Source organism: Dendropsophus ebraccatus, chromosome 15 (assembly GCF_027789765.1).
Source record: "Dendropsophus ebraccatus isolate aDenEbr1 chromosome 15, aDenEbr1.pat, whole genome shotgun sequence".
NCBI lineage: Eukaryota > Metazoa > Chordata > Amphibia > Anura > Hylidae > Dendropsophus > Dendropsophus ebraccatus.
In genome coordinates, this window is record NC_091468.1 from 7,161,039 (window position 1) to 7,176,867 (window position 15,829).

At 43.7% G+C, this 15,829-nt stretch overlaps 1 protein-coding gene across 4 annotated transcripts in view; it reads right to left on the reverse strand.

Annotated features, from left to right (window-relative positions):
* WDPCP (WD repeat containing planar cell polarity effector) overlaps window positions 1–15,829 on the reverse strand; it is a 209,634-nt gene that overhangs the window by 17,373 nt on the left and 176,432 nt on the right. For all 4 annotated transcript variants that reach the window (XM_069955284.1, XM_069955283.1, XM_069955286.1 and 1 more), the window contains one exon: window positions 3,294–3,411. In XM_069955284.1, coding sequence (XP_069811385.1) covers window positions 3,294–3,411 — 118 coding nt within the window. The remainder of the gene's footprint in view (window positions 1–3,293; window positions 3,412–15,829) is intronic.

Genomic DNA, 15,829 nt, shown 5'->3' on the forward strand with positions numbered 1-15,829 from the left:
CAGTTCAGCTGTGTCCTTCTTATATACCGGTGCCCGATGCTGTAGACAGTATTCCATATGTGGTCTGACCAGTGATTTATAAAGAGGCAAAACTATGTTCTCATCTTTAGCATCTATACCTCTTTTGATGCACCCCATTATTTTATTAGCCTTGGCAGCTGCTGCCTGGCACTGATCAATGGGTCACTTTCTGATTGACACGATTACCCTGAGTGTGTAAGGAGCAGGAAATTATTTAGCGGCTTCTTGTACACTCTTACATAAATATCTATTTTGCATCTTTTTTTATCAATACATTATAAGGCCATGTTCGCACACAGTATTTCTAGTCAGTATCTGTAGCCAAAATCAGGAGTGGAAAATTATAATGGAAAGATTTGCACAGTTTCTGCGTTTTCAACCCACTCCTGGTTTTGGTTAAAAAAAATATCAAAATACTGTGTGTGAACATGGCCTAAGGCACAAAACGTGCCAAATCTAAAAACAAAAAATACCAATGGGCATGGAAAAACAGCAGTGAAGGGGTTAAACAATACGTTATGACATACAGGAAATTTCTTTCAAGCATTACGCATATCTCGAGATACCAAGGCCCGGGTTGGAGATGCCACATGTCCTGTTTTTGTGCCAAGTTAAAATGCACTCAAAGACTTTGCGATGAGTAAACAAGGTCATTCTGGGATGGGCCAAGTCAGATTAAGGGAAAAGGATTGTCAAGCTTCCCTGTCAGCTAAGAGTTTGTTTTGGCGCGAGGAACGTCCAACTCTAGAGAAGACGTTTGGTGAAGTCTGGATGTCAGACGCCTCCTTTGTCCTCGGTATCTTAGGTAAAAGGATACGGGTCTATATATTTGTAGAAGAAGAGATCCTCGCTCTATGTGCAAATAAGGCGGAAATGGAAGATTCCGTTTTTAATGATCTTAAACTTAATAAACTAAAATGCTGGCAAAACAGAAGCAGTGAAATCCAAACCTCGGTGTACAGCTAATGTATCGCCTCTAAAGAAAGGTAAATTGTAAGAAGCTTCTCCTTTATCATTAAGTCTGTGACTAAAATCCCTTCATTGTGAATTAGTGGCTGAGACACGGTGCTGGCGCTTACAGTTATTTACAGGGGAAATGTATTGTTGGCCTATCCTCAAGGAAAGTCATCAGTACGAGATTAGTGAAGGTCCCTCCACCAATCAGCTGATCGCCTGAGCCCTGCTGCCGATGCACACAGTAAAATAGAGATGGAAGCAGACAGCGCCAAGCACTGTGCAGTGGTCAAGGCCGGTACTGCAGTTCAACTCCCTTTCACCACTATTCTTTTGGCTGATAGATATCCCAAACCCAGGTTCCTAATAAGTTTGACTAAGTATGCTTATGTCATCAGTAGCCTCTGCCAAACACTAGCTGGGGACACAAGGGCTTTAAAGGGGTAGTTCACAAAATAAAATCAGAAAGTGCCAGAGATTTGTAATTTACTTCTATTTAAAAAAAATCTCCAGTCTTCTAGTACTTATCAGCTGCTGTATGTCCTGCAGGAAGTGGTGTATTCTTTCCATTAAGACACGGTGCTCTCTGCTGCCATGTCAGGAACTGTCCAGAGCAGTAGAAAATCCCCATAGAAAACCTCTCCTGCTTTCCAGACTGCAGAGAATACACCACTTCCTGCATGACATACAGCAGCTGATAAGTACTGGAAGACCAGATTTTTTAATAGAAGTAAATTTACAATCTTTGGCACTTTCTGGCACCAGTTGATTTGAAAGAAAAAAAAAACATTTTTGGTGAACAATCCCTTTAAGAAGCTGTGTCCATGAGCGGACACTGTGACACCACAGGTAAAGCCATTATAAACCACTCACACAGAGAAATGCTAATATGTACTAACCAGGGCTGCCATTCTGCATGCCTCTGACTCATGGATGTCTGCATATCAATGTGTGGCTGTCAAACACATGCTGCCAACCCATTGCTGGAATACATGGCCATGACAGTAAGATAACAAGCCTAGGTCTGTGTCTTCCATGGGAAAGTACAATCACGTGTCACAGTGTTAGAGGCAACTTGTATGGATTTCTATGCAGACTGTAGGACAAAAACAATATTACCAATCTAAAGTGTACTGCACAGACATTATAGGAGGTTTGCAGTCGAAAAAAAATTATTTCATTAAATCTGAGCCCCCCTTTAAGGGTTTGTGAAGTTTTTAAAACTCCCTTTGCTGTTTTTTTTTTTGTCACTGAGCTTGTGCATGAAGCCTTAAAGGGAAAGTGTCACCTAAACTTTCTCTTACTGATTGGACTCAGATACTAAAACTTGTTGTTTTTTTTGTTATTCTAATCTGTTTCCATTGTCTGACTGTAATTTTTTTTATTTTCACTTTCGGTACATTGTTATGGGGGCGGCCATGTTGTGTGAGCTGTTCTTAACAGTATTTATTGACATAGAAAACAATACACAGACTGTCCCCTTTATATGAATGTGAGACATTACTGAGCGCTCTGTGACCTGTGATGAGGTCATTCCACAGGGAGCTGCTATCGTCTCCTCTATCAACTGGTGTCACATGATACTGCAATGCTGTACAGATCACTTTACAGCAGCCTCCTCTTATCACCACAGACACAACAGGAAGTCTCAGCTTAGTTTTAGCCCCAGTGGTGAAAATGAGAACTGCAAGATATCAGGATTATTTTATAATATAGATAGAAAAATGGGAAATTAGAAAAAAGTCACCAAAAATTCTTAAAAAAATCTGTTTAACATAAAAATATTATTTATACAATAAGTCATTTTCTGATGACGCATTCCTTTAAAGGGTTTGTCCAGAATTGTTTAGTTTTTTGTTTCTAATCAATCCTGATGATAGATGACGTCTGCCTTATTACTTTTTATCTTCTCCTGGTTAGCTGCAGTCACATTTACACGTTGTAGCCACAGTTGTGACTAGAGTTGAGCGAACCTGGAGCAGCTGGAGTCGATCCGAACCCGAACTTTCGGCATGTGATTAGCGGTGGCTGCTGAACTTGGATAAAGCCCTAAGGCTATGTGGAAATCATGGATATAGTCATTGGCTGTATCCATGTTTTCCAGACAACCTTAGAGCTTTATCCAAGTTCAGCAGCCGCCGCTAATCAAATGCCGAACGTTCGGGTTCGGATCGACTCGAACCCGAACCCGGTTCGCTCATCTCTAGTTGTGACGTCTCTGGCTCCTCCCTCTCCTTGTATATACTACTGTCATGTGACCTCGCTACATGACACTTCCTCTAATACATCTTCTGCTGTTGGCTGTATATTAGATTTACCTGCTGCCTGTGCCGCTTCTCATAGAGCCCCCAGACGACGTCCTTTCTTGCTGACTCAAAGAAAGATCCACAAAAGCTTCGCTCACATCGTCCAATCTATTCGCTGCCGCAAAAGACTCTGAAAGTCGACAAAAGAAACAAACAGTCTCATATTAGAACACAAGGAAAAACAGAAAACAAACAATCTGGGGGAATTTATCATTGTTTAGAAAAAGTTGCAAATTTTTGTGCAAGCACTTGATTTTGTACAAATTTTAATGGTTTTGGCTAGGGATGGTCTGAACCTGCCGAGGTTCTGGTTTGTACGAGCCCGGACTCTCGGCAATGATTCCCGCTGTCTTAAACCTCCGTGGAGAAGGTGGATAAAGAGGGAAGACCGCCTGGAAAACTGGGACACAGTCTATAGCTGTGGCTGTATTCCGGTTTTCCAGGCGGTCCTCCCGCTGTATCCACCCTCTCCACGGAGGTTTAAGACAGCGGGAATCATTGCTGAGAGTCCGGGCTCGTACAAACCAGAACCTCGGCAGGTTTGGACCATCCCTAGTTTTGGCCCCTCCAGTCTGTTCTGACAATAGGTCTCCGGGGACTTCTGTATTCTGCCGCAGCTAATTTCACAAATGTAACTATTTTTATAAAGTGGTGCAAAAAAGGCACAAATGGCGCAAAGCCACTCCAGTGCGGACCGCGGTTACAAATGCTTTAATGGGTGAAATGGTGCAGCCACTCGTTCACGCCAAATTTATGACGGTGCTTGGGCTATTCTGATAAATTTGGCGTGGAGGAAAAAACACTCTAAGGGTACGTTCACACCTACAGGATCTGCAGCAGATTTGATGCTGTGTTCAGTTATTTAACCCCTTAGCGACCCATGACGTATCTGATACGTCATGGCGCCGCGGGGGGTGTTCAGAGCGGGGTCCCGCCGGGACCCCGCTCTGAACGGCGCTGATCCCGGCTGACACGTGCAGCCGGGCAGTGCCTCTATTAGCCGGCGCGGGTCCCGTTGCCGCGCCGGCTAATTAAGCACTTCAATGCAGCTGTCAAACCTGACAGCTGCATTGAAGTGCTTTATGCACAACATCCCTGGTGTCTAGTGGCACGGATCTCCCGTTCTTCTGGCCGTGCCGGGCCTCAGCGTCGGAATGACGCTGATCCCGGCTCGGCAGTAGATTGCTATGGCCTGCAGCAGGCCATAGCAATCTATGACCGATCTCATGGATCTTTGCTGTGTATATACAAGCCCCCCAGGGGGGCTTCTAGTCCATGTAAAAAAAAAGTAAAAAAGTGTTTTTATTAATAAAAATCCCCTCCCCTAATAAAAGACCAAGTCACCCCCCTTTTCCCATTTTATAAATATAAATTAATAAATAAATAAACACATTCCTGATCTCGCACGGTAAACGGCGTAAGCAAAAAAAAAATCCCAAAGTGCAAAATTGCGCATTTTTGGTCGCATCAAATCCAGAAAAAATTTAATAAAAAGCGATCAAAAAGTCGTATATGCGCAATCAAGGTACCGGTAGAAAGAACACATCATGGCGCAAAAACTGACACCTCACACAGCCCCATAGACCAAAGGATAAAAGCGCTATAAGCCTGGGAATGGAGCGATTTTAAGTGACATATATTTGTTAACAATGGTTTGAATTTTTTACAGGTCATCCGATACAATATAAGTTATACATGTTATATATCATAGTAATCGTAACGACTTGAGGAACATGCATAACAAGTCAGTTTTACCATAGGGCGAACGGCGTAAATGCAAAACTCCCCGAAATCAAAACAAATTCGTTTTTTTTTCAATTTGACAGCGCAAATGATTTTTTTCCGGTTTCACAACATATTTTATGGAAAAATTATGCCTGTAATTGCAAAGTACAATTGGTTTCGCAAAAAATAAGCACTCATATACGTCTCTAGGTGAAAAAATGCAAGCGCTATGGACTTTTAAACATAAAATGGAAAAAGCAAAAGCGCAAAAACGAAAATTGGCTTGGACCTTAAGGGGTTAAATGAAATCAGCTGCAGATCCTGTAGGTGTGAACGCACCATAAGGGTGCCTTCACACGTACCGTATCGCTGCGTATTTAACGCTGCGTTTTAATCGCTGCGTGTTTGGTGCGATTTTTACATGCGAGTTTTTATTTTCACATGAAAATTATGTGAAGATCAAAACTTGCATGTAAAAATCGCACCAAACACGCAGCGATAAAAACGCAGCGATACGATACGTGTGAAGGCACCCTAAATGAAATAAGCAGAATAAAGACCCCCTTCCATTCGGAACAATTCTGATAAATTTTATGTTTTTACCTCCTGCTCCTTAAATGGTATATTTAATTTCTTATTACTTAAAATATTTATTACGAAAAAAATAAAAAATAAATAAAAAAGTTTGACAAATTATTGAGAGAAATTAAAAGTTTTAATAGGTTGGGGTCCAGGTGCTAAGACCCTCACTGATCACTGGAATGGGAGGAAGCATTAAGCTGATCGCTTGTCCTCCAGGTCTCTCTCCTTGCTGCAGGAGGCAGGGGATGCTGGGGAGAAGAAGCGCTCAGTTAAGTGCTTCTACCTTATCATTCTACCTATTATGGGGCATCAAGACCCCCAACGAAACGCTAGAAACACTTTAACCATATCTGTATGAAGCTAAATATGTAGGCAGAATTTTGAGAAGCTTATACATAGTTTTATGGGAGGAAAAGTGAAAGCAACATGATTTTATGGGTGATTGCAAACACGGTAATAGCAAATGTGTATAAGCTGATACAATAGATTGACTCCTCCTGTGTCCGGCCATAACAGTCCTCTCTCTCTGTTATACACAGTTATGGCTATCATCATATACTATGGGCAGCTAGATTTAACCCCTTAAGGACAGAGCCAATTTCCATTTTTGCCCTTTCATTTTTTCCTCCTTGTGCATAAGAGGCCATAACACTTGCATTTTTTCACACACTAGATACCCACATGAGCCCTTATTTTTTCCACCACTAATTGTACTTTGCAATGACAGGCTGTACTTTTGCATAAAATATTATATGTGTGGTTATATGTGTGATGAAATTGAAAATAAAACACATTTTTTTTTCACTTTTGTGTTTATGCCGTTCGCCCCAAGGGTAAAACTGAATGGTTATCTATAATCCTCAAGTCAGTACGATTACAACGATATGTAACTTGTGTAACTTTTAATTTATTTGATGGTTTTTAAAAAATTAAAACCTTTTAAAAAAATAAATGTTCCTTAAAAATCGCTCCATTCCCAGGCTTATAGCGCTTTTATCCTTTGGTCTATGGGGCTGTGTGAGGTGTCATTTTTTGTGCCATGATGTGTTCTTTCTATCGGTACCTTGTTTGCGTATATGCGTCTTTTTGATGACTTTTTATTACAATTTTTCTGGATTTGATGCGACCAAAAATCCACAATTTTGCACTTTGGAAATTTTTTATGCTTACGCGGTGTACCGTGCGAGATCAGGAATGTGATAAATTAATAGTTCGGGCGATAACACACAGGGCGATACCAAACATGTTTATTTATTTATAAAATGGGAAAAGGGGGTGATTAAGACTTTTTATAAGGGGAGGGGATTTTTTTTATTAAGAAAAAAAAAACTAATTTTTTTTTTTTTACACATTTACTAGAAGTCCCCCTGGGGTTAGGGTTATTCCCCCTGAGGTTGGGGTATTCCTCCTGGGGTTAGGGTTAATCTCGCTGGGCTTAGGGTTATTCCCCAAGGGGTTAGGGTTATTCCCCAAGGGGTTAGGGTTATTCCCCCTGGGGTTAGGGTTATTCCCCTCTGGGGTTAGGGTTACTCCCCCTGGGGTTAGGGTTATTCCCCTCTGGGGTTAGGGTTATTCCCCCTAGGCTTAGGGTTATTCCCACCTGGGCTTAGGGTTATTCCCACCTGGGCTTAGGGTTATTCCCACCTGGGCTTAGGGTTATTCCCACCTGGGCTTAGGGTTATTCCCACCTGGGCTTAGGGTTATTCCCCCCTGGGCTTAGGGTTATTCCCCCCTGGGCTTAGGGTTATTCCCCCCTGGGTTTAGAGTTAGTCCCCTGGGCTTAGGGTTATTCCCCCCTGGGCTTAGGGTTATTCCCCCTGAGGTTAGGGTTATTCCCTCTGGGGTTAGGAGAAAAAGATTGCTGAACTCAGGGAGACCAGCCAAACGACAACACTGCCGGCTGCTAGTAAAAGCGCTCAATGCAGTGAAGTCCTAGGTGCATTGCCCCCTGGGAAACATGAGTATGCAAAAGAGGAGCCCGTGGAGCCTCATTGAAGAGTCTCAAAACACAGGACTAGCCAGATATCCCTCTGGGAAGGACCCAGCCAAGGGGCGACTCCTGTTAGGAAACCACCAAATCCACCATATTAAGTGGCCCTATAAGTCAGTGTAATGACAAGGGATAAACCAAGGCCAGGTAACCATCCACATACAGCTGTTTCGGGGTGTTGCCCCTCATCAGTGTGAAGCAGGATTCTGGCTAGGTGGGAGCAATGCCTAGTAGAGCCATAAGAGGGGGTTAGGGTTATTCCTTCTGGGGTTTAGAGTTAGTTCCCTGGGGTTAGGGTTATTCCTTCTGGGGTTTAGAGTTAGTTCCCTGGGGTTAGGGTTATTCCTTCTGGGGTTTAGAGTTAGTTCCCTGGGGTTAGGGTTATTCCCCCTGGGGTGAGGGTTATTCCCCCTGGGCTTAGGGTTATTCCCTCCTGAGGTTAGGGTTATTTTCCCTGGGGGACTTCTAGTATTATTACATTGATTGCTCATTAAGACCTATGCAGTATAAATATCGGAGATTGGTGATCTATTGCTCTCGGCAGCCGAGAACAATAGATTGCCGAGTCGGTCCCGCCACTAAACCACCGTGGATGGGGGAAAACAGGCATTTAATATCAGCTGGGCAGATAGCAGCTGGGATCGCAGCGGTTCAGATCGGGGTCGCTGCAGGCCCCCCCCCCCCCTCTGAGCTCCCCTAGCGGCCCAAGGGCGTACATGTCCGCCTGGTGTCGTTAAGGAGTTGTTTACCAAAAATGTTGTTCTATCAAATCAACTGCTGCCAGAAAGTGTTAGAGATTTGTAATTTACTTCTATTAAAAAAATCTTCAGTCTTCCCACACTTATCTGCTGATGTATGTCCTGCAGGAAGTGGTGTATTCTCTACTGTCTGACACAGTGCTCTCTGCTGCCACCTCTGTCCATGTCAGGAACTGTCCAGAGCAGTAGCAAATCCCCATAGAAAACCTTTCCTGCTCTGAACAGTTACTGACATGGACAGAGGTGGCAGCAGAGAGCACTGTGTCAGACTGGAGAGAATACACCACTTCCTGCAGGACATACAGCAGCAGATAAGTACTGGAAGACTGGAGATTTTTTTAACAGAAGTAAATTACAAATCTCTGGCACTTTCTGGTACCAGTTGATTTGAAAGATTTTTTGGGGGGTGAACTACCCCTTTATTGGAAAATAAGTCATTGTAACTAATGGGGAGTTACCATATACTGTATTATTACTCCATATGTAAAAAACATTTACCTCAACTAACCCAAGTTACCAAATCAATTAACATAATACATGTGCATAATTTATACATAATAAAGTTTGCTTTAGTTGAGGGACCTGAGAAGCGTGTTATAACAAAACGAATCTTATTACGATAGATAATTTATAGTATTCATAAGTGCAATAGATCAATAGATAGGAGATAGATAGATAGATAGATAGATAGATAGATAGATAGATAGATAGATAGATAGGAGATAGATAGGAGATAAATAGATAGATAGATAGATAGGAGATAGATAGATAGATAGATAGATAGATAGATAGATAGATAGATAGATAGATAGATAGATAGAAGATAGATAGGAGATAGATAGATAGGAGATAGATAGATAATAGATAGATAGATAGATAGATGATAGATAGATAGATAGATAGATAGATAGATAGATAGGAGATAGATAGGAGATAAATAGATAGATAGATAGATAGATAGATAGATAGATAGATAGATAGATAGAGAGAGAGAGATAGATAGATAGATAGATAGATAGATAGATAGGAGATAGATAGATAGATAGATAGATAGATAGGAGATAGATAGATAGATAGATAGGAGATAGATAGATAGGAGATAGATAGATAGGAGATAGATAGATAGGAGATAGATAGATAGATAGAAGATAGATAGATAGGAGATAGATAGATAGATAGATAGATAGATAGATAGATAGATAGATAGATAGATAGATAGATAGATAGGAGATAGATAGATAGGAGATAGATAGATAGGAGATAGATAGGAGATAGATAGATAGATAGATAGATAGATAGATAGGAGATAGATAGATAGGAGATAGATAGATAGGAGATAGATAGGAGATAGATAGATAGATAGATAGATAGATAGATAGATAGATAGATAGATAGAGGTAGGAGATTGTAATCTTTCCCTCTCTTTAGCTCAACATCATCCTCCTCATCAGCTCTTAGTTTAACCATTTTCTTGCTGTGTTGCTGTTTCTTTTATTGCTGCTCACACCTTGCACACCCAGTGTATCAGTAACCCCTTCTCTCCCACATTCCATCTATAGCAGTGTACTATAAATCATCACCCAGCACAGTGCCAGCCTGTTCCATCCAATATGCATTCACCAGCACTATGTCATGGCATTAGGGCCGGCCTTTGGGGTGTGCGACCTGTGCGCTTGCTGCACTGCACTGCACATCTAACTACAAATAGAAGTTAGATGTGCTGTGCTTTTGCCAGAGCGCCTCCATCTGTGGGGGGACTGTAGTTAGTGGGGAGCTAAGGGTGGTAGTTGGGTGGGGGGGCTCGGCGTGGTAGTTGGGTGGGGGGGGCTTGGCGTGGAAGTTGGGTGGGGGGACTCGGGGTGGTAGTTGGGTGGGGGGGCTCGGGGTGGTAGTTGGGTGGGGGGGCTCGGGGTGGTAGTTGGGTGGGGGGGCTCGGGTTGGTAGTTGGGTGGTGTCTGGGGGTGGTAGTTGTGTGTATGGCGGGGGGGGTTGGGTGATGGGTGTTGTCTGGAGACATGGAAGGCTTTATGTTACCTTAAGGGGGGGCACTAAAAAAAGGTTTCGCACAGAGCGCCATTTACCCTAAGGCCGGCCCTGCATGGCATAACAATGAGAAGAAGCTGCTGTGCTGTGAACGGCCACACAAGTCAGTCCCTGTGTGTGTACGGCTAACAAACAGTCCAGCACTGGTCCTACTTCCTGAATGAAAGAACGCTGGCTGCACTGGACACAAAGGGGAAGATTTAACAAGAACGACACACTCGTACGCTGGTCTTAAATAAATCCCTATCCCCACCCCCATGCACCCTGTCGGATTTACGAATGGTGCGTTTACACAGAGAGATTTATCTGACAGATTTTGGAAGCCCAAGCCAGGAGAAGACTGTAAACAGGGAGCAGGTCATAAAGGAAAGACTGAGATTTCTCCTCTTTTGCTGGCTTTGGCTTCCAAAATCTGTCAGATAAATCTCTCTGTGTAAACGCACCATAAGAGGCGGGACCTGAGCCTGGAACATGGCTCCATGCTCCACAGCAAGTATAGATTTCTGCAATGATTGCTGCCTGTTTGCATGATAAATCAGGAAAACATTTTGTGACAGATTGGTGTACCACTTGTAAAATTCTGTTCAGCTGTTCTCCTAATATGCAGGTGAATAGGATTCTTGCCGCACCCTCCCCCACCTCCAGCTGCTGAGTGACAGCTGCTGTATATACACAGCATGGATAGATAACTGCCAATCAGCAGCTGGTGGGTGGAGTTTTCTGCTTCTCATGAATATCCAGCACTACTGAGCTCATGCACATAATGGAGAGGACTACTTATTGTCCATGTTATTCAGGAGGAGATCTCTGGATCAGCTGCACAGAGCAATGTAAGTGATACATCATCCTATCCAGCTTCTCTGTCACTAGTTTATGCTACCCTGAGGACAGTATAACCCTGCTGACAGTGTCTCTTTAAAGGGGTTATCCAGCGCTACAAAAACATGGCCACTTTTCCCCCTCTCTTGTCTCCACTTCAGGTGTGGTTTGCAATTAAGCTCCATTTACTTCAATGGAATTTAGTTCCAAACCCCACCCAATCTGGAGACACGAGAGGGGAAAAAGTAGCCATGTTTTTGTAGCTCTGGATAACCCCTTTAAGAGTAAAGTTACTCAGCCCAGGTAACTGGAGAAGATCCAGGTAATGCAGCAATGCCGGTTCTTATATCTGGAATAGTTCACACTTATAATGTATGGAGTGCTCAGCACACAGGAGAAAGTAGCAGCACTAGCTGGATGACTGAGCAGGTAGTATAATCAGGTATGGGGAGTCAGGTAATAGAGGTCACCAATTACTCTGACTGATCACAACCTGTTATCTGATCACTGAGTGCAGCAAACACATAGCCGGGCTAAGCTAGAACAAGCCAGACTCTGTGTGAAGGGGTTAGAGAGGGATTCCCTTCTCAGCTTGTTATCCCCAGACAAGCTTATCACTTGGGGTCTGACCATTGGGATCCCATCAATCCTGACAATGGGGATGCAATCACCCACTAAATGAAAGGAGAGCTGACTGCACCCGCACTCCATATGTTCTCCATGGGGCCGCCCAATGTTTCAGAGTTTAGGAGTCATAAAAAGTCCGCCCTATAGCGGATGAATGGTACGTAAGCGCGGTGAGTGTAACAGGAATTGCGGAATGATTGCATCCCTATTGTCCCAGCCATCACACCTCCAGCGATAGGCTTGTTATCCCCTGTCCTGTGGATAAACAGCAGACAGAACATCCCTTTAAGACCTGGAAAGTATGACTGCAGTGGCCAAAATACAACTCCAGGTATGTGTCCTTGACCATGGACATAGGACTTTCCTGGTAGACTGGTATTTGTGTGTGAATTGCATTGTCATTAGGGTACAGGCAGAAGCATGCATCCATGGGCCAGGACCTTAGGCCCTATTAATCTATCTGGTCAATGTAGTCGCCTCCAGTAACAAACTGCAGACAAGGACATTTCTGAAGCCGAATTATCTTCCTGGACACGGGGCACAGAGGAGGATAGTATGTCTCTTACCTTCTTCCTCTGTGCAGTTCCCGCGCTGTAAGCAATGTGGTCGTCAGTCTGGAGCACCGATAGGAGAACTGCACAATAGGGTAAGATGGTCGGGGGTAGGCTTGATCACTAATGGGGATGGCAGTGCTTCCCCAGCCCCCACCCCCCGCCGGCTGGCACATATACTTACCAATGATTGTACCGCATTGCGGCTTCGGTCTGGTCCTACAGCGCTGGTGGTGACGTCACACCTCTTCTGACCCCTCTTCTTTCTTCAGGTGTATTGTAGGCCGGAAGTCGGGGTCTTTGAGAGCGCTCTCCTACAGACACACTGGAGACCCTGACTGCCGGCCTCCTGAGCTGCAAAGCTGAAGCTGGAGAGGTCACAAGGGTGCAGACGGGATCCAATCGATGCTGTAGGACCGTAACGTAACCGCGCCGTGGGACACTGATCATCATTGGTAAGTATATGTGCCAGCTTGCAGCGAGGGGGAGAGTAAAAAAAAAACAAAAAACAAAAAACTGGACCAATTCTGATGTGTATATATACTTTAGATTTCCAAAAGTCCCCTATATTGGAATGTGCAACATATGGGGGGAGGGTGGTCGGGGAAGATCTACCCATTAAAGCAGGGTTAGTGAGGTGGCAGTCGTGGGTGATCTCTTCATTCTATCAATAGCGTCCATTACTATTACTACTGAAAATCCTCCATAATGGACCAGGTGACGCCCTCTATTCTTTGATTCCAGAATTTGCGTGAGCAAAGGTAAGATTGTATTATTATTGGTGGTATTATGTCCAATTGGCGGGGAGGGGTAGTTATCCATTAATATTGCCTCAGTGCATGGCTGCCACATGATGTCAGAGGATTCTGCTGGAAGTGACAGCACGCAGGTAAGTGTTCCCGGGCAGCCGCCACCTTAGTCACAGGAGGCTGGGAACACGCCGGGCCCTTTGAAGTGACATCCTTGCACCTATTGACATTTCTAAAAAGTTCTTCCCAGCATCAAAGCGGATCAGTTTCAATGACATGTTTGAAGCGCTAAATCTGGGTAATTGGTGTCGATTAATCTGACAACTTTAAACACTTTCATGAGTCACCGTTCACTCGTAAATACGGAAAGCGAAGTCTTTCTAAGGATAAAATCGTATCTAACCATAGTGAGGAATCACTCTGAACTGTGTTATTGGCTGCGTTACTGTGGAGCCACGAAATCATGTAAAGGGGTACTCCGGCAAAAATATTTTTCTTTCAAATCATCTGGTGTCAGAAAGTTATAGAGGTATAGAGAGGTTTTCTATAGGGATTTGCTGCTGCTCTGAACAGTTCCTGACATGGACAGAGGTGGCGGCAGAGAGCACTGTGTCAGACTGGAGAGAATACACCACTTCCTGCAGGACATACAGCAGCTGATAAGTACTGGAAGACAAGATTTTTGAACAGAAGTAAATTACAAATCTTTATAGCTTTCTGACACCAGTTGATTTGAATGAAAACGATTTTCGCTGGAGTTCCCCTTTAATGGCGGGACTATTGGTCTATAGGTTTAAACGGTTTGCTCCAATCATGTGAATGATCCTGACCAGATGTGCCCCAGGTCCATAGGAACTGCCTGGAAGGCTTGTAATACATTATTTAAAGGATCTTCCCACTCAATAGGGAATATCTATATGATCATAATGGGTCCATCTGCTGGGGCCCTTGTGATCTCCATTGTACTGTGCAGAACCGCCAAATGCAGATCACCTCTAGATCCACCTGTACACATGATGTTAGACTCAGTTGAACATTGAAGTGTTGTCTATGGAGATGGGAGGGGTACGCAGCAGCCGGACAGATCTCTTTTTCCCAAGGTCCTGAGCATGCCCACAACAATCATTATGCAAGTAGCTTCTGTAACATCACCTGGTGGAGACAAGAGAACCAGACGCCCATAAGGACACATGTGTGCAAGCATAAAGATTCTTCTGGTCATAACCAGATGACCTCAGCCCTGCCTAAGCTGTCAATCATGCCTATCTGGTGTGGTTACAGCCCAGGACACAGTGATAACCTACCACACAGGCCCATACAGTGTGGGATAATTATAAAAGTCCTTCATAGTTGTGACTGCTGGCAAACAAATATGGTAGAAATTGATGTATAAGGGGCATTACATGTTTCTTATCAGTATCTACCCTCTTGGCCACACGTTACATTTAAAGGGGAGGTGTCACCTAAACGTTCTTTTACTGATTAGAATCAGATACTAAAACTTTTTCTTTTATTCTAATCTGTTTCTATTTTCTGGCTTTAATTTTTTTCTTTGGCTTTTTGTACATTGTTATGGGGGCGGCCATATTGCCCGGGCCGTTCTTAACAGCATTTAGTGACATGCTTTAAAGCACAACTCATGGACATAGATGACAATAGATAGACTCTGTCCCCTTGAGATGAATGTGAGACATTACTGAGCGTGCTCTGTGACCTGTGAAGAGGTCATTCCACAGGGAGCGGCTATTGTCTATGACGCTGCAATCCTGTACAGATCACTTTACAGCAGCCTCCTCTTATCCCCACAGACTCAACCAGAAGTCTCAGCTTAGTTTAAGCCCCAGTGGTGAGAATGAGAACTGCAAGATGTCAGGATTATTTTATAATATAGACAGAAAACTGGAAAATTTTTACACCCGACTTGCTTGCTGTTTATCACGCTGACAGGTAACCCTAATTTCCAAGATGGTCAAAACCTGGCACCAACAAGGACTTACCTCCATATATCACTTACATGACATTGCTAAAAAATCGCCCTTAACGCTGCAAGACTTACGGGATAAATACCCAGATGTTACCTTCCCCCAAATTGCATATCTCCAAGCTTCCTCTGCAAGTACCTAAAAAAACCTACCGCCAGAGGAATGGGACATCATATTCCTCCGGCTATTGAAGAGACCGACAACAGCTAAACAACAGATATCTCACACGTTTTGTTACCTCTACTCTTCATTGGACTAGACAACCCAAACCACAGGGTTGCCTCAGTGGCTTCACCATTGTCCCGATCTGGCGATACCGCATCTCCTTACCATGCTGGAATACTCCATTAAAACACTACCCGCAGCAAGATGCATAGAAAGACCCTCCGCATATGTCACCGCTCTTATATTTCCCCGACGAGGGGCCACAAAATGGGAATATTTCCCACATCCTCATGCTTTAAGTGCGGATGCCCTGAGGCGGACCTCACACACTGCTTATGGCAATGCCCGATAATCCAGGGATTTTGGAAGATAGTGGAACATTTTGCCAAGACGCATCGAGTGAACTTTGTACCATACAATGCACAATGGGGTGTTTTCGGGTGGATAGACCCCAAACAATTTAAATGCGGGTGGGGACCGAGAAAACTCGGTCCCCACCCGCTGATCCTGCAGCTGTGGATCTCGCCACAGACACCGTCATGTAAACTATTCGACAA